The 22725-nt window shown below is 42.4% G+C and overlaps 1 protein-coding gene across 1 annotated transcript in view; it reads left to right on the forward strand.

Moving 5' to 3' along the window:
* LOC130108413 (embryonic polyadenylate-binding protein-like) overlaps positions 1-22725 on the forward strand; it is a 37253-nt gene extending 14528 nt beyond the window's left edge. The window contains exons 7-13 of the mRNA XM_056275327.1: positions 1854-1991; positions 3759-3854; positions 4767-5030; positions 8429-8517; positions 8601-8722; positions 8838-8953; positions 22120-22725. Coding sequence (XP_056131302.1) covers positions 1854-1991; positions 3759-3854; positions 4767-5030; positions 8429-8517; positions 8601-8722; positions 8838-8953; positions 22120-22725 — 1431 coding nt within the window. The remainder of the gene's footprint in view (positions 1-1853; positions 1992-3758; positions 3855-4766; positions 5031-8428; positions 8518-8600; positions 8723-8837; positions 8954-22119) is intronic.

The raw sequence follows: 22725 nt of genomic DNA on the forward strand, positions 1-22725 counted from the left end.
GTCCAGGAGTTGACCGATGACCTGATCCAGGTCTGGGAGGAGATCCCTCAGGAGACCATCCGTCGTCTCATCAGGAGCATGCCCAGACGTTGTAGGGAGTGCATACAGGCACGTGGAGGCCACACACACTACTGAGCCTCATTTTGAATCGTCTTGAAGAATTTCCACAGAAGTTGGATCAGCCTATGTTCTCATTTTCCACTTCGATTTTGAGTATGATTCTGAATCCAGACCTTAATGGGCTAATGATTTTGATTTCAATTGATCATTCTTAGGTTATTTTACTCTAAACACATTCCTCTGTCTAATAAATAAAGATTTTCAGCTGAAATATTTCATTCATCGAGGTCTATATTGTGTTTTTAGGTGTTCCCTTTATTTTTTTGAGCAGTGTATGTTGTGCCATCCTCTTGGCCAGCATCTGTTTGGCTTCCCTGATGTACAAGTCATGGAAATCCCCCCGGCACTTAACAGTGTATACTATATTGCTCTGTTTGTGCCAGGGGACCGGATCCTTGGGGCCGGACCAATTTCTAGCACAGCGTGTTTTGGGGTTTGAAAGCCGCCAATCACGCTGCGGTCATGGCAATTTGTATATGAAACTGATTGTTGGTTTCGGTCATTATGCAGCTGTGCTGTTTATAAGGTTGGGGGGATATCATGCAGTTAGTTGAGACTGACGAAGTCACTTGGCTGAGTGATGAAATGTTTCTCCCACTAAACGGGATGTCCAGATGAACTGATTCAACTTTCTAGGATTCCTTACCTGGATTATTGAGCAAGCATCAGGACATAATTCTTGAGAGAAATTCCCATCTTGCGTGGGTATCTTTCATTGGAAAATACCGAACTACTGTGTTGAGCCATCCTTTTTTTAATTTAATTTAATTTTTTTTTTGCCAAGTATGCAAAGTTGACCTAACTTAAATGATAATGAAAAACAGTAAGATGCCAACACCTGCAGTGAATTAGCTTTGAATTTTGTAGTGCTCAACCCATACTTTTCATTTATAGAACAAGCATTAGCAACAAGCCACTGTTATCTAAACCAGTGATTTTCAAACAGGTCCATGAGGATCCATGGTACTGCTGGTTTTATATTCTACCAGGTAGTTAATGATGTTTACCTTTTGGGAAAGCACTCATGAAACATTTCTTTAGCTAAAGCTGCAGGACTTGGCCTGCTAGCGTATATAAGCGATGTGTTTTCTTATTATCTCTTATTGCCATGGAAGAACCCCGCCACAAGTCTTTTCATTGTCAAGCTGATATTTGCCTGTGATGATAGGGCTATGCACCAGAATCAGTTTTGATATAGTAATGTGGGATGTGCTGTATTTAAAATTTGCACGTTCCCTTCAAGTATTTCACTTACTCTATACTTATCAAAAAGTTTGTTATGGAAAAAATACACATCTAGATTTCATAAGCATGGCCAGATGTGTGAAATCATTGGTACATAAAATCTGTTTGAGAAGAAACTTTGAATAAGATCCTAGACTATGCCTATTTCAAAATAGCATCTGATTTTATATATGCAACATTTCATTTCATCTGTTTCATCAATTGTTGAAACTCTTGTTGTGAATTTGTTGTTCTGTTCCATTTCTTTTGACTTCTGTATGATATTATTTTGTTAAGATCCCCAGAAAAACTGTTACCAAGGAAGCAACAAAAAGGATCCTAATAAAACATCAAGAGTGCCTTGATTTCTAAATTTGAGACTGAGTCACATATGCAGATTGAATTGTCGTGTCAACATCATCGGAGTGACCATATGCAGGTCCTGTTTTAGGGAAGATTTTCTTTTGTTAGAGGTCAGTTTGTCAAAGCTCTTGCACTTTATCTTTTAGGCGGTTGAGATGATGAATGGGAAGGAGCTCAATGGAAAAGTCCTCTATGTAGGGAGAGCTCAGAAGAAGCTGGAACGCCAGGGAGAGCTCAAGCACAAGTTTGAGCAGATCAAACAGGATCGAATTCAGCGCTATCAGGTGTTACTACATAGCTGGAGTGTCAAATTTTGCATGTGGTATCATTTTGATTCGTGTTTTATGATTGCAAATACAAACTGTTCAACCCATGTAAAAAAAAGTTGATGAACAGCAAATAATGACTAGAGAAATACATTTCCTGAAAATATTTGCATGTGTTTGTGTGTGACAGCTGTCAGTGGCTTAAAATTCGTACATAATTTGCACTTAAGTTTACTCATTTATCAAATGCTTTTATCCAAAGCAAGAGGGTCAGCAATTGACCTTTCGCAAAGTCCCGCCTCCCTTAGTTACTGTTGCTATGCCCGTCAAGCTTTTCAGAACTATCCAGGAAGTAGCCTGAAAACACCAAAACATGAAGGAAGAAATCAGTGCATTGTGTGGGTAAAAGTAACAGTGATAATACGTTAGCTGTATTAGCTATCAATAATAGCTAGTAGCAAGCTTAGCTTGGAGCAGACAGGTATTTTTGTTGATTTTGGATGGATTAAGCTGGCCATGGGGTCTGCTATACTGCGAAATCTATTGCCGACATTGCGCTTCTTGCGTTCTGGGTTTCGGGAAGGGAAAGAAAATTACACCCCCTCCAAACTTTTCAGATATCTAGTATCCGATTTGCAGATCCCATAGGCACACCGTTTCAGCATTTTTTTGTGTGTTTGGAAGCTTGACGGACCGTTGGTAAGGTAGGATTGGACAAGCACTGTTCTGGGGCGGTACTTTGCGAAAGGTCAATTGGCAGATAAGTTTGAATGTTACGAACTGGCATCACAGTGCGCTATATTGGAATCGAGTCATAACTAAGAGTGCATGTCAAGACTAGTGCATTTAGTATAGGTGAGCCATAGAGCACCAACAGGCAGGGAATTGCATGGGTTTTTTTTTCTTCATCAGTAGTTTTCCAAGTTTTGCAAGTAGTCTGTAAGAAATTACATAATAGGAAAAACTGTAAACTAGGTTAATCTCTACTGTTCACTCACATAAGTGAATTATGGGGCATCCGAGTATATCCAGTAATGTCTCAGGTCCACTGAATTCATTGCTAATGTTGTACACATTTGGTCAGTCTTTTGGAAACAAAATCAAAAGTACACAGCGGAAACACTACATTAGGTTTCACAACTGTATGCTGTTTTTGATTTTATGTTGAAAGTGCAATGTGTAATTCTACTTTGATACCTTTATTAGGAAGTGAAAATCTGCCATTTTTTTTAACATTTTCAGTCAACATTATTTGTTGGGATTGCTACATATTTCAGTCATTACCATTCAGCAACCTGTTGAGATATGCACTAGTCGTCGATGTTTCAGGAATGGGGAAATATTACACATAAAACCTTTAAGGCCTGGTATTATGCCACTAGGTTCACAGGCAACAAGCCATTTCAAAATTAAGCTCATTGGGACGTCACATTGGGAGGTGACTGATCCAAATCTGGACCAAAAACTGCTCCCCATTAGCCCGGCATCCAGCTAGCGGGCACAGTCATTTCAGTCAGTGAACTGAGCTGAGCTTGTAAGATTTAGGCTGGCTTCACGAAGATAGCTTTCCTCTCTAATTCCCACGAAAATCTGAACAGACAAGCCCAGACATCAGGCCATAACAAAAATGTAAGCAAAGTGCAGTAACCAAGCGGTGCTTATTTGCCTAGAGGCCACTCTTTGTCATCATTATATAGTTTACCATTAAAGTGTGCATTGTACATTATTTCAAACACATCCCTGATCTCCAGCCTGCCAATATTCTTGTCCTCTTTTTGATTCCAGGGGGTGAATTTGTTTATAAAGAACCTGGAAGGTACTGTAAATGATGAGAAACTCAGGAAGGCATTTGCTCCCTATGGTACCATTACCAGTGCCAAGGTACAGCAGCAAGATGGGAGCTGGTCCTTTGTTTGCAGTGCTGTCTTACTTTAGAGGAACGTGGTGTCAATTTCTCATAAGCTTTGGTTCGACAGGGGTTTGACAACCTATTGAATAACATTTAGGTCAAGAACCATTGTTCTAGATTTTTGGAACAAATACTATGACTTTTTTTTTTAAAAAGCATGTAATGCTTTTTCATCTCGTCTGCCTCATTCTTGCAGCAGTAATGGAGGGTGAAATAAAACCTCAAAACAAGCAGTTAAACCAAAAATGTTACAGTCTAGTCAACACATTAGCAGTACACATATTGAATTTTCTGGCTTTATTTTCACATGAAAGATAGTATCTAGTAAGAAAAGTAATATCATCAACCCACTCCTTTATAGCGTCTTAGTTATTAAAAATCTATTTGATAGGCTCAATTGATCTTTTTAGTCAACCAAATAAGCATTTATATTCAGTCTATTTTAGTGAAACCTTATTCCAGACACCTTGACAGTTCATTTCTGTATTAGAATATCACAGCAGAGAGTCTCACAGATCAGATAAATTTAACCTGCCAGTGTGTCTATAGATATGGTTCTGCTTGTTGTCTGTAACGGTACTTCTTGTAGCCAGAGCACTTTTTCCTTACATTAGCCACTGAATGGCAGATAGGCTACATAGAATGAGGCTTAGATGGGCAAAATATAGCTGCCACAGCCTTAAAAATCATGAAATAGTCATCAAAAATGTACAGAAAACTTAGTTTATCATCTACTTGCGTAAATATACATCAGTCCCTGTTTGCTAAAATGCTTTCGAGCTGGTTTTGAAACTGGTTGAGTAACTTTAGTATGGCTCCTCTGTTTTTTTTTTCCACTGTCAAATTCCATTAAACATTTCTTCGGGCTTCTTTTTTTCATTAAGGTCATGAAACACGGTGACCAGAGTAAGGGCTTTGGCTTTGTGTGTTTCTCATCACCTGAGGAAGCAACCAAAGCAGTAACTGAAATGAATGGACGAATTGTTGCAACCAAGCCCCTGTATGTGGCTCTTGCTCAGCGCAAGGAGGAGCGCAAGGCCATCCTCAATAATAAATTCATGCAGAGGCTTGCAACAGTGAGGACCATGGCAAACCCTATGATTGACTCACACCAGCAGCCAGGATGCTACATGTCTGCTGTGCCACAGGTAGGGTCATTATACGGTGGCAGAGGAAAGGACGCTGTTTCTTTGCTTCGAAAAAATGTGTTGTATGTGTAGATTAGGATGATTATACGTTGGAGAAAAATCTATACTAGCTCTACTCGGGGTCGCCACAGCAGATCATTGGTTTCCATCTCTTCCTGTCTTCTGCATCTTTCTATGTCACGCCAGCCACCTGCCTGTCCTCTCTCACCAAATCCATAAACCTCCTCTTTGGCCTTCCTCTTTTCCTCTTCATTGGCAGCTCCATATTCAGCATCCTTCTCCCAATATACCCAGCATCTCTCCTCCGCACATGTCCAAACCATCTCAATCTTGTCTCTCTTGCTTTGTCTCCAAACCGTCCAACCTGAGCTGTCCCTCTAATATACTCGTTCCTAATCCTGTCCTTCTTTGTCACTCCCAATGAAAATCTTAGCCACAAATCACTCCTGACACTCTTCTCCATCCACTCCACCCTCCCTGCACGCTCTTCTTCACCTCTCTCCTGCACTCCCCTTTACTTTGAACGGTTGACCCCAAGTATTTAAACTCATACTTTTCATCACTTCTAATCCTTGCATTCTCACCATTACGCTGTCCTCCCTCGTATATATTCTGTCTTGCTCCTACTGACTTTCATTCCTCTTCTCTCCAGTGCATACCTCCACCTCTCCAGGCTCTCCTCAACTTGTACCCTACTCTCGCTACAGATCACAATGTCATCCGCAAACGTCATAGTCCACGGAGACTCCTGCCTTATCTCGTCCGTCAACCTGTCATCACCATTGCAAACAAGAAAGGGCTCAGAGCCGATCCTTGATGTAATCCCACCTCCACCTTGAACCCATCTGTTATTCCAGCCGCACACTTCACCAGAGGTGTAAAAACCAGATCCAGAAAGTAAAAGTCCAAACCATGTATTCGCTCCACTCATGCACTACACTAGCAGATTCTAGTCAACACCACTCCTCAACTAGGTAGGGAAAACTAGCTGATGAAATCAGTGGTTTAGTAACATGGTTGGAACAAATGCATTGTTTGAATCTTTACTTTCTGGACCTGGTTTTTAGACCTCTGCACCTCACCATTGTCACACTTCCCTCATACATATCCTGCACCACTCCTACATGCAATACCACACTTCCTTTCTTGGCACCCTGTCACATGCTTTCTCTGACTCCACAAAGACACAATGTAACACCTTCTGACCTTCTCTATACTTTTCCATCAATATTCTCAAAGCAAGCATCGCATCTGTAGTACTCTTTCGTGGCATGAAACCATACTGCTGCTCACTAATCATCACCTCTCCTCTTAAACTAGCTTCTATTACTCTCCCATAACGTCATGCTGTGGCTGATCAACTTTATACCTCTGTAGTTGCTACAGTTCTGCTCATCACCCTTATTCTTGAAAATCGATACCAGTATGCTTCTTCACTACTTCTCTCACTTTCCAAGACTGTGTTAAACAGTCTAGTTAAAAACTCCACTGCCATCTCTCCTGAACAGCTCCATGCCTCCACAGGTATGTCATGGGGATCAACCGCCTTTCCACTCTTCATCCTCTTCATAACTGCCCTCACTTCCTTCTTGCGAATCCACCACACTTCCCGATTCACTATCCTTACATCATCCAACCTTCTCTCTCTCTCATTTTCTTCATTCATCCGCTTCTCAAAGTACTCCTTCCACCTTCTCAGCACACTCCTCGCTTGTCAGCACATTTCCAACTCTATCCTAGATCACCCTAACTTGTTGCACATCCTTTGCAGCTCAGTCCCTCTGTCTAGCCAATTGGTACAAGTCCTTTTCTCCTTCCTTAGTGTCTAACCTGTCATACAACTCACCATACGCCTTTGCCTTTGCCACCTCTCTCTTCATTTTACGCCGTGTCTCCTTGTACTCCTGTCTACTTTCTTCATCTCTCTGACTATCCCACTTCTTCTTTGCCAACCTCTTCCTCTGTATACTTTGCCGTACTTCCTCATTCCACCACCAAGTCTCCTTGTCTTCCTTCTTCTGTCCAGATGACACACCAAGTACCTTCCTAGCTGTCTCCCTCACTATTTCTGCAATGCTTGCCCAGCCATCTGGCAACTCTTCACTACCACCCAGTGCCTGTCTTAACTCCTGCCTGAACTCCACACAACTTCCTTCTTCAACTTCCACCATTTGATCCTTGGCTCTAACTTCACTCTCCTCATCTTGTTGGTCTTCAAAGTCATCCTACAGACCACCAGCCGATGCTGCCTAGCTATGTTCTCCCCTGTCACCATCTTGTAGTCTCCAATCCCTTTCAGATCACACCACCTACATAACATATAGTCCACCTGTGTGCACTTTCCTCCACTCTTATACGTCACCCTGTCTTCCTCTTTTTTCTTGAAATATATATGCACCACAACCATTTCCATCCTTTTCGCAAAATCCACCACCATCTGTCCTTCCACATACCTCTACTTGACACAATACGTACCCAGCAACTCCTCATCACCACTGTTCCCTTCACCAACATGCCGATTGAAGTCTGCTCCAATTACCACTCTCTCTCCTCCTTGGGTATACTTCACCACCTCATCCAACACGATTTCCAGCTTCATACTTATCACTCTGTCTGACACTCTCTTCACCTCCAACACACTCTTGACATATCCTTCCTTCGGAATTATCCCTACCCAATTTCCCATTCCCATTCGCACCATGGTAGAATAGTTTGAACCCTCCTCCAATGCTCCTGGCCTACTCCCCTTCCACCTGGTCTCTTGCACACACAGTATACCTGCCTTTCTTCTCTCCATCATATCAGCCAGCTCTCTCCTTTTACCAGTCATTGTGCCAGCATTCAAAGTTCCGACTCTCACCTCCACACTCTTACCCTTCCTCTTCTCCTGCTGCCTCTGCACATACCTTTCCCCTCTCCTTCTCCTATGCCCAACTTCCACTGGCACCCTGCTGGCCAACAGTACCAGTGGTGGTTGTTGGTAACCCGAGCCTCGACCGATCCGGTATGGAAATCTGATTTATGATCCGCATATTTGATTTGGCAAAGATTTTACGCCGGATGCCCTTCCTGGCACAACTCTCCCCATTTATCCAGGCTTGGGACCAGCACTAAATGCACTGGCTTGTGCATCCTCAGTGGCTGGGTTAAAAATCTATACTAGATCTAATTTATAAAATAAAGCACTTAAAACCATGGTTATTTGGAGCGTTAACATACTTAGTGATAGTGGGATGGCTGCTACAGTTGATGTTTTAGGTACAGCTAGATTTGCCTTTTATGCAAAGCATGCTTTCAAAGAGGTTAGGGCATTGTTTGAAAAAGTTGGTCTGCAATATGAGGATGTGATTCTGATGTAGTGTCATCATTTAAAAGTATGTAATACTTTTTTTCTGCAGCCTCCCTCTCGTTCCTACTACAGCCGCAATGCTGCCAGGGGTATGAGAGCAGCCCCTCACTGGACAGCACAGCCACTTAAATCTCAGGGTAAATGGATGCTGTGGGTCTCTCTCTCTGTGCACATTAGTTTGTGTATGCAGGAAAGAGGAAAAGCATAGCAATGTTGACATTTCCTTATTCATCCGACTTTGCCAGAACAGCCTTTCCCCGACGCACATCCACTACCATTACCACTATCAGACAGGCCTCTACCCAAATGCCACGCATTACAGCTTCATATGGCCAAAAGACTAGTAAATGTCACACATAACTCTTCTGTGTTTTGTGATAAAAGAGGATAAACTGTTTTGTCGCTTGGCTTATTTAGATGGAAGCTAGTGGTTGACCTTCCTCCTTTATTTTCTTCAGCTAATATTGTTATCCAGACAGCTGGGGGTCAGGCCGGCAGTCAGAATAAGCACTCCTCTGCTGTAAGACATCCTCCACAGGCCATAAGTGTGCCTGCACCCATGACAAGACAACAGGTAAGGAGTAGTTGTCACCTCATGTCATCTTATACAGATTAGTGAACTTTTTTAACTGTGATGATGGCTACCAGTGTATAATGGCTGACTTTGTAAAGAATAGTCACATTGTTTGAGTAAATTGAGTCTTATGTGTACCATTGGCCAGCTATTGGATGTTGATGGTTTTCAGGCCATTTTAAAATTTATTCATTTTAAGGCATTACTAACATTTCAACATTAGAACTTATTTTTTAAACACTAGTCGCTATTCTGACTGTCACTAGTCGCTATTGTTAAGTCACTAATTGCTAAAAATTAGATACTAGTTCTATTAGAACAAGACTTGGTCAAAACCTAGTACATGGCTGGACCATGTACGGTCAGTGTTCGAAATTGCGGCCAATTTGTTAGGATAGTCAGTGGTAGTGTCTATATTGTGAATTTGTGGATATTAAATGTTCATCTGCAATTTTCTGTAGTGGTCCTAGTAATATTTGTTGTTAAAATGTACTGAAGTAACATATCAAATGATATGGTTAAGCTACATTTGAGTAAAAAAAAAAAAGGCTGAAAATTCAGTTGGAAGAACAACACTTTCCTCTCGTCTTGGGAAGTTTGATTTGAAGGAGAACTTTATGCCTAGTTTAATTATGTGTTAACTCCCCCTCCTTTTTCATCTGTTTCTATTTGGGGCTGTCTTGTTTTTCTAAAGACTCACTCTGTATTGACAGACGAATGCACAAAGAATGGAAGCTGCTGATAACACCATGAATTGCGCATCACTTGCAACCACTATCTGCCCCATCTCGAGGTCTGATTCACAAAATATATTGTGCTAATGATATTACAGCGCAAACACACCTATCAAGTTTTGCAGCCGAGTGCAATTTGCCCTCGTTTTGCGTCTGACTGCAGTTATCCATGTGGCCATAAATGGTGGCTTTGTGCCAAGAACACAGGCAGGCTCAATGTCATCCTTGATGTTAAGACAAAAAGACAAGACATGAAGACCCTTGATTTGTCATTGTACATACAACGAAATTTGTTCTCAGCATTTAACCCATCCTTTGCTAGGGCAGCTGCATTGCAGCACTTGGGGACCAACTCCAGTTATTTTTTTCCTATTGCCTTGATCAGGGGCACAGGCAGGAGTATTAACCCCAACATGCATGTCTTTGGTTAGAGGAAACCGGAGCACCCGGTGGAAACCCATGCGGACATGGGGAGAAGATGAAAACTCCACACAGAAAGGACCTTGGGTGGCCTCAGGTTTGAACCTGGGACCTTCTTGCTGTGAGGCAAAAGTGCTAACCACGGGGCAACTGTGCTGCCATGAAGTATAGCAAGAATTTTTTGGACTGGCAACCTAAATCTGTGAATAATTTCAGTCTCAGTTAAATGAATAAGTGATATTCTCCTGAAAATATCCACTCGCGAGCACTACTGGCATGATAATGATGTCAGCAGGCAAAAATCACTGCTGCCATGATCCCTGGAAAGTCTGGGCATCAGTTACCACAAGCTGGCTGAAGATGCCAATAAGTTTCACTAAATGCTACCAGTATGCTTCTTCTCCACTCCTCAGGCATCCTCTCACTTTCCAAGATTGTGTTAAACAATCTAGTTAAAAAAGCCACTGCCATCTCTCCTAAACATCTCCATGCCTCCACAGGTATGTCATCAAGACCAACTGCCTGTCCACTCTTCATCCTCTGCATAACTGTCCTCACTTCCTCCTTGCTAATCCACCACACTTCCCGATTCACTATCCTTACATCATCCAACCTTCTCTCTCTCTCATTTTCTTCATTCATCAGCTCCTCAAAGTACTCCTTCCACCTTCTCAACACACTCTCCTCACTTGTCAGCATATTTCCATCTCTATCCTTGGTCGCCCTAACCTGCTGCACATCCTTCCCAGCTCAGTCCCTCTGTCTAGCCAATCGGTACAAGTCCTTTTCTCCTTCCTTAGTGTCTAACCTCTCATACGCCTTTTCCTTTGCCACCCCTCTCTTCACTTTACGCTGCCTCTCCTTGTACTCCTGTCTACTTTCTTCATCTCTCTGACTATCCCACTTCTTCTTTGCGAACCTCCTCCTCTGTATACTTCCTCATTCCACCACCAATTCTCTTTGTCTTCCTTCCTCTGTCCTGATGACACACCAAGTACCTTCCTAGCTATCTCCCTCACTATTTCTGCAGTGCTTGCCCAGCTATCCAGCAACTCTTCACTACCATCCAGTGCCTATTTTAACTCCTCCCTGAACTCCACAAAACAGTCTTCCTTCTTCAACTTCCACCATTTTATCCTTGGCTCTGCCTTCACTCTCTTCTTCTTGATTTCCAAAGTCATCCTACAGACCACCATCCGATGCTGCCTAGCTACATTCCCCCGTCACCACCTTGCAGTCTCAAATCCCTTTCAGATCGTGCCTTCTACATAAGATATAGTCCACCTGTGCATTTTCCTCCATTCTTATATGTCACCCTGTGTCCCTCCCTGTTCTTGAAATATATATTCCCCACAGCCATTTCCATCCTTTTCACAAAATCCACCACCATCTGTCCTTCGACATTTCTCTCCTTGACACCATACCTACCCATCACCTCTCCTCATAACCTCTGTTCCCTTCACCAACATGCCCACTGAAGTCTGCTCCAATCACCACTCTCTCCCCCTTGGGTACATTCTCCACCACTTCCTCCAACTCACTCCAGAATTCTTTCTTTTCCATCTCACACCCAACTTGTGGGGCATATGCGCTGGCAACATCCATCAATACACTGTCGATTTCAAGCTTCATACTAATCACTCTGTCTGACACTCTGTTCATCTCCAACACACTCTTGACATACTCTTTCTTCAGAATTACCCCTACCCTATTTTTCCTCCCATTTGCACCATGGTAGAAGAGTTTGAACCCACCTCCTATGGTCTTGGCCTTACTCCCCTTCCACCTGGTGTCTTGCACACACAGTATACTTACCTTTCTTTTTTCCATCATATCAGCCAACTCTCTCCCTTTACCAGTCATAGCGCCAACATTCAAAGTTCCGACTCTCACCTCCACACTCCAACCCTTCCTCCTCTCCCGCTGCCTCTGGACATGCCTTCCCCCTCTCCTTCCCCTTTACTCAACAGTAGCATAGTTTCCACTGCTGGCCAACGGTGGCGGTCGTTGGTAACCCAGGCCTCAACTGTTCTGGAATGGAAATCTGTTTTATGATCCGTGTATTTGATTGACAAGCTGCCTCTTGTCTGTCAGGAAATTTTTAATCTGCTGGCAGATGAGCCCTGGTATAGTGAGCCAGGTGAGTTTGGAGTGGAGGATATCTGGGATGATGGTGTTTTAACACTGAGCTGAAGTCCACAAACAGACCCCTTGCGTATGTCACTGGGGAGTCGAGATGTTGGAAGATGTAATGCAATCCCATGTTGACTGCATCCTTCACTGACCTGTTTGGTCGGTAGGCAGACTGCAGGGGGTCGAGCAGGGGGCCTGTGATTTCCTTCAAGTGGGACAACATCAGTCTCTGGAAGGATTTCATAACCACAAACGTTGGGGCAATGGGCCTGTAGTCATTTAATCCTGTGATACAGGGTTTCTTGGGGACCGGGATGGAGGGGAGCTTGTGAAGCAGGAGGGACTTGACACAGCTCCAGTGATCTGTTGAAGATCAGTGTGAAAATGGGGGCCAGCTGGTCAGCACAGACTTTCAGTCAGGAGGGTGACATGTTGATGGTTCCCTGCACTGGGGGGGTGTAATGGCCTCCTGTAGTTGGTAATGTCTTTCAAATCTTTCCAGACTGATGCTGGGTCATTGGTATAAACCCTGTTTTTCAACTTTTCAGAGTAGCACTTTTTTACCATTCTGATCTCCTCTCCACTCCTGCAGACCTCCTCTTTGGCCTGACAAAGCTGCCGGAGTTTAGCTGAGAACCAGTGCTTATTGTTGTTGAAGGTACAGAAAGTTTTGGTGGGAGCACATGTCCTCGCTGATAAATAGCTGATAAATAATGATGATAATAATAATAGTATATTTTTACAGAAATTCACACAAAGCTTTCAAGGAAATTTGTGTTTAGTTTTTGCTATTCATTTCATTTTGTGAACACAAAACGGCTAAACATTGTCTTTTTCTTTTTTTCAAGGTCACCACACTTCAAAGGTCCTGACTTTCCCAAAAAAAAAATCTGGAGGAAAAAGGAAAGAGTAAAATTTAAAGAGAGAAAAAATGTTTTACATGGCATCTGTTTGTATGTGTAAATTCATTAAAAGAAAGTTGTGCCGCTCTATCTTTCTAACAAAAGTGCAAAATAGTAAAGTCTAGAATTACTGCATTAATTCTGTGTAGTGTTATTTATTACTACAGGTGCAGAAGCATTGGCATAAACCATTATTGATGTGTGTACCTGAAAGCACAAAGGTAAATGCACAATATCACTGGTTTTGTCAGTTATACAAATGTATTTCCTTCTTTTTAGACTGCACATTTTCTTGCAGTTTAAACTATTCATACACATTCAGTTTGTTCAATGCTTCCATCTTTCCCATGAGTTGAGATTGTGGGGTGGAGCTAGAGGAGGATATATTCTGTCTTGTGTCCAAGCCCTTGAAATTACTATGGATAGATAGGAGACAAGAACATCCCTTCCCCATAGCTTCAGCAAATGGATAGTTGGGTGGTTTTGTAAAGAGCAGAACCTCCACCAGATCACCAGTAAGTGGCACTCAGTCATGGTCACATGTCATTTCCAAGTGTCCACGAATGGGAAGCCACATGGTCTGATGAGCCAGCCTTTGCCAATTCATTAAAAGTCATCATATTTTACATGAACAGATCATTACCATAAGCAGTTTCACTGTACTATATGGATATGTGACGCACACAATATATAGTCACATTTTGTATGTGTTTTATTAAATTCCATTCATGGGAGAATAATAATAAGTTGGTTAATATTGATTCACTGTCCCTCCCAGCCAGTAGGGGGCCCTGCCTTTGGAACGTACGCAGCATTGGAGTGAATGGTTATTGCTCGGCCATCGCTAGCTAGGGTTCGTCGTTCAATACGCCCATTTCACGCCGCGGCCATCTTGGATTTTTAAAAAAACCAAGTGGTGGGAACTTGGCCACGCGCCCTTCTTACTCAATCGGAAATCAATGCAGCCGGGGCCAGCAGCAAACATGGTTTGGACTACCAACCTCGAGCGCCTACCGTCATTTACCACAATATGAAAACTAAACTGGATCTTTTCTTTTTCCGAGTACTTTCTGCCTCTCCTGTGCCAGTGAGGAGAGACACACACACAAGGCTGTATTCAAAGAAGCTGTTTAATCACAATAAAATAAAAAATAAGATACATTTCATTTTTATACTGTACATTCAATATTTATACATTAGATTGTCCATCTACAATATTTTCATTCTTTGTCCTTTAATTATAACAAATCTGTTGGTTCATTTTAAACTAAAATATGTTCGGTCAACTGTCATTATGTTGTAGCAATAAACTGGAACTCGCTAAAAATGGGACTGTACTGAAATGAAGTTAAATATGTTTCAATCTATCTAAGGTTTGTGTGCACCATTTTCTTGTCAGCTGAATTTAACAAAGGTTTAAAACAGCGGTCCCTGAAAATTTGTTTAGAGAGCACACAAAGTCCACACTTGGTTGACTGTTCCACTTAGTGAAAGGGGTATGACTCCCATCAAAAATGTGGTACTCCTTTATGCGTCTTATTGACCGTTCGACGTGTATTCTCAAGCCAGCAATACTCTGTGTGTCTGTGAGCTCATCACAGCTAAGCTGTCCACTTGGGCCTAAAAATGCAGGGATGACACGTTTTACATCTATTTCATCGAGCAGGTCTTTGATAAGGAAGCCCTTATCGGCCATGACCTCATCACCTGACTCTAAGAGGTCCAGAACACCTGACCTCTTAGTTATCTCCTTATCAGAAATACATCCTGTGTATAGATTACTTACCAGGCTAACTGACCCTGAGGGAATGATCCTAATTAGGGATTTCAGTGTAGTGTTACTTTTATAATGGGAGTATGTCATGGTGTTCAAAACCTTCGAACTAGCTGTCTTGATGCGGATCTCTGTGCAGTCTAGTATCACTTGTGTTTGGGTAGAATTCCCTGAATACTGGTGGCATTAGCTCGTCTACTGCTGCTCTACTAGGCCATATTGGGAGGGTCCCTAACATAAAGAGCAAATAGTTGGCCCACGTCGTACAGTTCCTGCTGACTGTGGCCGGCGACACATTGAATCGTACAGATAAATCCAGAGCAAAAAAGCCCTGCCTCACACGGCACAAGAACAGGAAAAACTGATCAATCAGCGATAAATGCTCTGCATGGAAGCCAGACACAAATGTGTTCTAGGTTATGGCTGTTCCTTTGCATTTGAGTCCATCGCACCATGGACTCTGCAGTAGGCTGTAAAGCTAGGAAGAGTGCTTTGAGGGTGTGGTAATCCTTAAAACCAGTGTAAAACCTGATCAGATTGGGTGCACACTGGAAGCGTTCTAGACCAAAACGCTCACTTTTCAGCTTTTTATTTTCGTCCTCCAGGAAAGTGATGCGTTTCTTTACTGCGTCAAGCTGGTCTTCCACAGAAAGGGGCTTCACGTCGTAGTTATGATCAGGTAGTCACCCAAACCTCACTGGACACATGAGGATATGTCATACATGTGGGAAGCAATATAAATCCATACATTTTCCTGTTATCAAGATGATGTGTCAGAACAGAGCTATCCACTATTGAAAGATTAGTGAATATATATATACACTACCGTTCAAAAGTTTGGGATCACCCAAACAATTTTGTGTTTTCCATGAAAAGTCACACTTATTCACCACCATATGTTGTGAAATGAATAGAAAATAGAGTCAAGACATTGACAAGGTTAGAAATAATGATTTGTATTTGAAATAAGATTTTTTTTACATCAAACTTTGCTTTCGTCAAAGAATCCTCCATTTGCAGCAATTACAGCATTGCAGACCTTTGGCATTCTAGCTGTTAATTTGTTGAGGTAATCTGGAGAAATTGCACTCCACGCTTCCAGAAGCAGCTCCCACAAGTTGGATTGGTTGGATGGGCACTTCTTGCGTACCATACGGTCAAGCTGCTCCCACAACAGCTCAATGGGGTTCAGATCTGGTGACTGCGCTGGCCACTCCATTACCGATAGAATACCAGCTGCCTGCTTCTGCTCTAAATAGTTCTTGCACAATTTGGAGGTGTGTTTAGGGTCATTGTCCTGTTGTAGGATGAAATTGGCTCCAATCAAGCGCTGTCCACTGGGTATGGCATGGCGTTGCAAAATGGAGTGATAGCCTTCCTTATTCAGAATCCCTTTTACCCTGTACAAATCTCCCACCTTACCAGCACCAAAGCAACCCCAGACCATCACATTACCTCCACCATGCTTAACAGATGGCGTCAGGCATTCTTCCAGCATCTTTTCATTTGTTCTGCGTCTCACAAACGTTCTTCTTTGTGATCCAAACACCTCAAACTTGGATTCATCCGTCCACAACACTTTTTTCCAGTCTTCCTCTGTCCAATGTCTGTGTTCTTTTGCCCATCTTAATCTTTTTCTTTTATTGGTCAGTCTCAGATATGGCTTTTTCTTTGCCACTCTGCCCTGAAGCCCAGAATCCCGCAGCCGCCTCTTCACTGTAGATGTTGACACTGGTGTTTTGCGGGTACTATTTAATGAAGATGCCAGTTGGGGACCTGTGAGGCGTCTGTTTCTCAAACTAGAGACTCTAATGTACTTATCTTCTTGCTCAGTTGTGCAACGCGGCCTCCCACTTCTTTTTCTACTCTGGTTAGAGCCTGTTTGTGCTGTCCTCTGAAGGGAGTAGTACACACCGGTGTAGGAAATCTTCAATTTCTTAGCAATTTCTCGCATGGAATAGCCTTCATTTCTAAGAACAAGAATAGACTGTCGAGTTTCAGATGAAAGTTCTCTTTTTCTGGCCATTTTGAGCGTTTAATTGACCCCACAAATGTGATGCTCCAGAAACTCAATCTGCTCAAAGGAAGGTCAGTTTTGTAGCTTCTGTAACGAGCTTAACTGTTTTCAGATGTGTGAACATGATTGCACAAGGGTTTTCTAATCATCAATTAGCCTTCTGAGCCAATGAGCAAACACATTGTACCATTAGAACACTGGAGTGATAGTTGCTTGAAATGGGCCTCTATACACCTATGTAGATATTGCACCAAAAACCAGACATTTGCAGCTAGAATAGTCATTTACCACATGAGCAATGTATAGAGTGTATTTCTTTAAAGTTAAGACTAGTTTAAAGTTATCTTCATTGAAAAGTACAGTGCTTTTCCTTCAAAAATATGGACATTTCAATGTGATCCCAAACTTTTGAATGGTAGTGTATATATATTATACAATGCAGTAATCTACATGTTTGAAAAATTGTATTATACTGACAGTAACAACTCACCTATCTCCCTCATGTTCCTCTTCATCTTCTTCCGCTATTAAGTCACCAATGCAGAGTTCTTACACTTTTTCACCAATGATTTTCCATGACTTCTCCAAAACCTTTTACTGAATTTCCATGACCAAAAGAAATTATTTTATCTCAATGGGACCACCGAAAACTAATTATCGTAACACTAAGTAAAATTAGGTTTACATCTGAAATGTATGGTGCCTCTCTAAAACAAAAAAAACACCAGACAGGCACACTTGGATACATTTTCTCATATTTTAATTCCAACGGTTTAACATTTTTGTCAATGTCTCAAAAGATAAAAATGCCATCACATTTTCTGTCAGAGATAAACAGAGAGAAATAGTGCATTGGGGTGGGTAGGAATGCCAATGCTAACTACTGATTACTCAGTAATCAGTACATCAGTTGTCAATATAAAAAAAGACATAACATAAATAAATTAAATAAATCTTCCAAAATTAGCTTCCACTCCTAAAGACTCCTAAAAACTAGAGACGGAATATGCAAAGTCTGGAACTCAATGTGTAGTCTTTAGTCTTTACTTCTGCTCCATCCCACAGCCTCACATGTAAATCCATTTGTTTGGACTGCAAATGGTGGTTTAGGCTTTCGTCAAACAGCACTACATATGCCTTTTGTCGGGACACTTCTGACGGTAAGATTCTTTTAAAGTGCGGCGGATCAAGCCCAAAAGTGCAGACATAGGCACACTTGTTCTCACCACAGGTACACTTCGCTGCAATCTGGCTGTCCGGGAACATGGCGGCGAAAACACGGCTCGTGTCCTCGGATGACTTGAATGAGTAGTGTGAATTCATGGTTTTTAGTGCCCACAGTATCTCCGCTTTGAGGACTTCATTTTTTGCAGAAACGTCCAAAGTTGTCTGCTTTGTTGCCGTGGAAACTGTAGTAGTGTTGCTGGATGTCCTCACAGCGTCCGCGTTCATAAACTCACCTATGGGTATTGCGCTGCTAGCAGCCGCGGCTACAGTCTCGTGCTTTTCCCCCTTCCAGTGGCTAACGAGCGCTGCCTCGCCCATATTCGAAATGTCAAGTGTTTTACAGCACAGGTTGCATTTAGCACGTCTTGCGTCAGTGTCTTTTGCCAGCCATAATTGGTATTTACCCTTCAAAAGCCATGTATTATTGAAGCTGCACTTCCCTGGCATTTTGTCGAAATCGTCCGTTTGCTAGCAGAAGCAACTGCAGGCTAGTGGGCGTGCCTGCAGTTGCTAGGCGCTAGCACGCCGCATGCCCAGTAACACAGACTGAGCCAGACGGAATAAACTTTTCACACCACCAACATATCATGACGGTCCGTGGCAATTTACATTTTATTATGACACATCGATTTTGTTTGGATTAATTGATGAAACTTTAGATATTGTAACATCCATGGATTAGTAGACACGCTGGCTGGCGTGCCTGACCCTTCGGTCGGGCGGTTAGCGATGTCTCCTGCGGTGCGGGCGATACGAGTTCGCTTCCCGGCCGCGGCAGTTCCTGTAGTTGCGTTGTCCCCCGAATTCGCTACAATATATTTCCATGACTTTTCCAGAATTTCTGAAAAAATATTATTCTCCATAACTTTTCCAGGGCCTGGAAATCGCATTTTAAAATTCCATGACTTTTCCAGGTTTTTCATGACCGTATGAACCCTGCCAATGCGACTACAAACAGGAGCAAACATTTTTCAACTTCAAACTTCTGTCTCCCTTCTAATGTTTTAGTCACAGTGAAACTGGTCACCCCAATATTATTTAACTGGCTGTACATGGTGCAACCGCTGCAGCTCAACGCATACAGTAACGTTAAATGTACATGCAACCTCTGCAGCTCAATGCATACAGTAGGCCTACATGTACATAATGTCTGTTGCAATAATAGCAGGAGGAGTAAACATTTAGCCATATGGCATCTTAATGTGGAATTTAGTTGTAAACATGAGTGCACAACTGTAAACGTTACTCACTCATCTGCTGACTCGGGTGTCACCTCCCCAGCAGGTTGACCACCACGAACAGGAACCCTAAAAATACAAGCTATTAATGGCAGGTATTATGTTTAATTTCATCAACATCCTAAAATCATTTTCATGAAAACATCCAGCTAACGTTATTATAGCTCTGCATGACCTACCGTGATGTCTGTCTGCTAGTAAAGTTAGTAAACTTAGCTACCTCCTCGGCGTAGGTTGATTTGACCATGGGAAAATGGTCGGTAGAGTTCCGGGTTTCAGTTTTGTCAGCCCAAGAAACATCTTGCGAAAACAGTCCTCGGTGAAGTGCTTTGAGCACACCCTGGTGTTGTCTGTGATCTATAATGACAAATGATATCTGACGTTACTGTCAGCAACATGTTAACTGTCATGGTTGTAGTTAGACCAGAAAGCTAGCTAACAACGTTGCTAGGGAGCTAGTCCAGCCAGCTAGCTAGGTAAAGGTGAAGGTATTGGTAGTTACCTGAAAATGTGGCCCTGTATCCCTCTTAATTTTCACCACCCATGCCTTACGGGTGTGCAGGCGTTTGGGGAAGTGGTGAAACGTCAAGGATTTATCTCTTTCCCTTCTTTGATAGGAGTTGCAGGATGGTACACAGCAGTACGACATGTTGCTTCCAGCAGCGTTTTCAATGAAGTAAGAAGGGGGCGTGGCTAAATTCCCACCGCTTTTTTTTTTTAATCCAAGATGGCCGCGGCGTGAAATGGGCGTATTGAGAGCAATGTCTGAAAAGCAGCATACGTTTCTCTGTCAACTTATTTCTCCCGTATTACAGGTTAGTGGTGTGCACAAACATACCAAATGTGAATGTGAATTGTGAACCTGCAAACAGGATAATGTGTTAATCACATAAGTTTTATGCACGTATTAAGCATATTTTTGAAGTTAAACTGCCGTAGTCTCTGCAGTAACGTGGGCAGCGCATGTGTATTATGGCGGAACCGTGCATGTTCATTGTCTTTTCATACATATCCTGTTTTAAAATGAAAGCCAAGTTAATGTTTGGTCAGCTCTCTGAAATGTTTCATTTAGTATCAATTTAATAATGCATCCTGGTGATCCTAGCACATTCTCGCAAGTGATTGCGTCATCGCGATAGTCTACCCGAGCACGTCAGCAAGTCACTACATTAATACAATGGTGGATTCAAGTTAATTTTAGGAAGTTTAACAAGTCAAATACTTACCTGACTAAAGCCAATACATTTAAATCCAGTGGAATGCAATGGTTATATTACCAGTGTAACCAGGTTAAAATTAATGTTTTTATTTTATTTTGTTTGAGTATGAAATATCACCAAATCCTGTCTGTGTGCTGTTATTTGTGTTTGCTACATTTTATTTTATGTCATTATTGACTTTTATGTATGTTTTACAACGACCGTCATATACATGTACTGTCGCTTTAAGAGAGAGGTCTTGTGGGTACACGGAAGAGGGAACGCGGGAGAGGCCATTTTTGTTTTGTGGGGGGAGTCTCAAGCAGCGATCGAGCCGAGCCACGCGTGTTTCTTACCGTAGCACAGGTTTGCTGATTGAGGAGAACGTAACCTTGAGTATCCCTGTAAGAAGATACTGCAAGCTGTGGGATAAAATACTTGTTTATCCTTTCTTACATCGGAGTCCCGTGGACGGTTTCTCCTTCTAACGCACACGAGTGAAGTCCGGGCAGTGGTTGAGCTTCAACCCCCACGTCCGTAAGAAACACCGCTCCCGCTGGAGGACTGGACGTTTGTCGAAGGGTTTGAAACCAAAATAAATGGCAAGGTGGGCCAAATAGAGTCCTGTGTGTCCCCCCTCCTTATTTGATCATGATGATGATGATGATGATGAGAGACTGAGGGCCCCCCACAACACCTGGGGCCCCACCCAAAATAGAACACAACGCAGAGCTAATGATGAGAGTGACGGGCGTGCAGCAGGCTGACCAGCATAGAACAGCATAGGATTGCCCCCGTTACACCAGTATAAAAGGTTCTCAGTTTTGAATAAGAGTAAAACTATGCAGCACACTGGTAACTGGTCATATTGCATTACATGGAGTTATGCCACATCATATTGTTAATACATTATTATGATGCATTAGGTAATGCTGCCATAAATACTATTAGGTCAGGTTTGTACTTTAGGAGGTGATGTAATACAGTTATGATGATGGTATTTATTAAAATATATACACATTTGTGGTATAGCAGAGTTAATGTGAGCTCACTGAGTTAAAGGGAAATGGGCTTATGTGTACTCTTATAGTATTTTGTGAAAATTGTGAATCCTTCATATATTATACAAAATCATATTAATGTTTAAATTTTAAACAAAGGAAAAAAGAAAATACAAGCAAGTGTTTGATTATGCATTTGAGTTTGAATAAATTCTATTGAGAGCAATGTCTGAAAAGCAGCATATGTTTCTATGTTAACTAATATCTCTCATATTACAGGGAATATAATCTGCTTGCAGGCCCGGTTGCAGTCATGCAAGCAGATTATATTCCATGTAATACGGGAGAAATAAATTGACAAGAGAAACGTATGCTGCTTTTCAGACGTTGCTCTCAATAGAATGACGAACCCTAGCGATCGCCGAGCAACAACCATTCACTTTTGCGTGCGGGGAAGAGGGCTATCATGCTATAGGGTGTTTGAGGAAGCATAAACAGTCAGGAAACGGGAATCGGTCAAGGTAGCGGGACCACCCTTGACTGACCACAAGCATAAGTCCCACTCCTACGAAGCCTCAGCATCAAGATCAGGTAGTGTTGACTCCCATGTCACTGCAAAGAGTGATAGCCCAGTCCAGCCAACTGAGAGGGTTGCCCCACTCATCAGCCAAAAGTCTCTACTCAAGTGTCGCATGGCTGGCTACGCCGTCACTGTCCTTTTGGATACTGGAGCCAATGTGAGCCTCCTTGACCGCACTTGGAAGAATAAGTACTTACCACATCAAGACGTTCGGCCCCTCAGCGAACTCCTCAATCAAGACCTTGATGTGACTGCTGTCACAGAAGAGGAAGTGCCATATGACAGATGGGTTGAAGTGGTGTTAAACCTTCAAGGTAATTATGACCCGGACTTATCCATTCGCGTACCCTTCCTAGTGAGTCGTCTGAAGCTAGACAGACCCTTAGTTGGCTTTAAAGTAATTCAAGAACTCATTAAGAGCAATGAGAGCAGGCCTAAACTCATGCTCATTCTCACCATCCTCCTTGCTGGGGCCATGGAAATCGACAGTGTTAGCGCAGAGGCTATCATCAGTCTCATCCAGGCCAAGAAGAGTCAAGAGGAATGA

The sequence above is a fragment of the Lampris incognitus genome, chromosome 2 (assembly GCF_029633865.1).
Source record: "Lampris incognitus isolate fLamInc1 chromosome 2, fLamInc1.hap2, whole genome shotgun sequence".
NCBI classification, from domain to species: domain Eukaryota; kingdom Metazoa; phylum Chordata; class Actinopteri; order Lampriformes; family Lampridae; genus Lampris; species Lampris incognitus.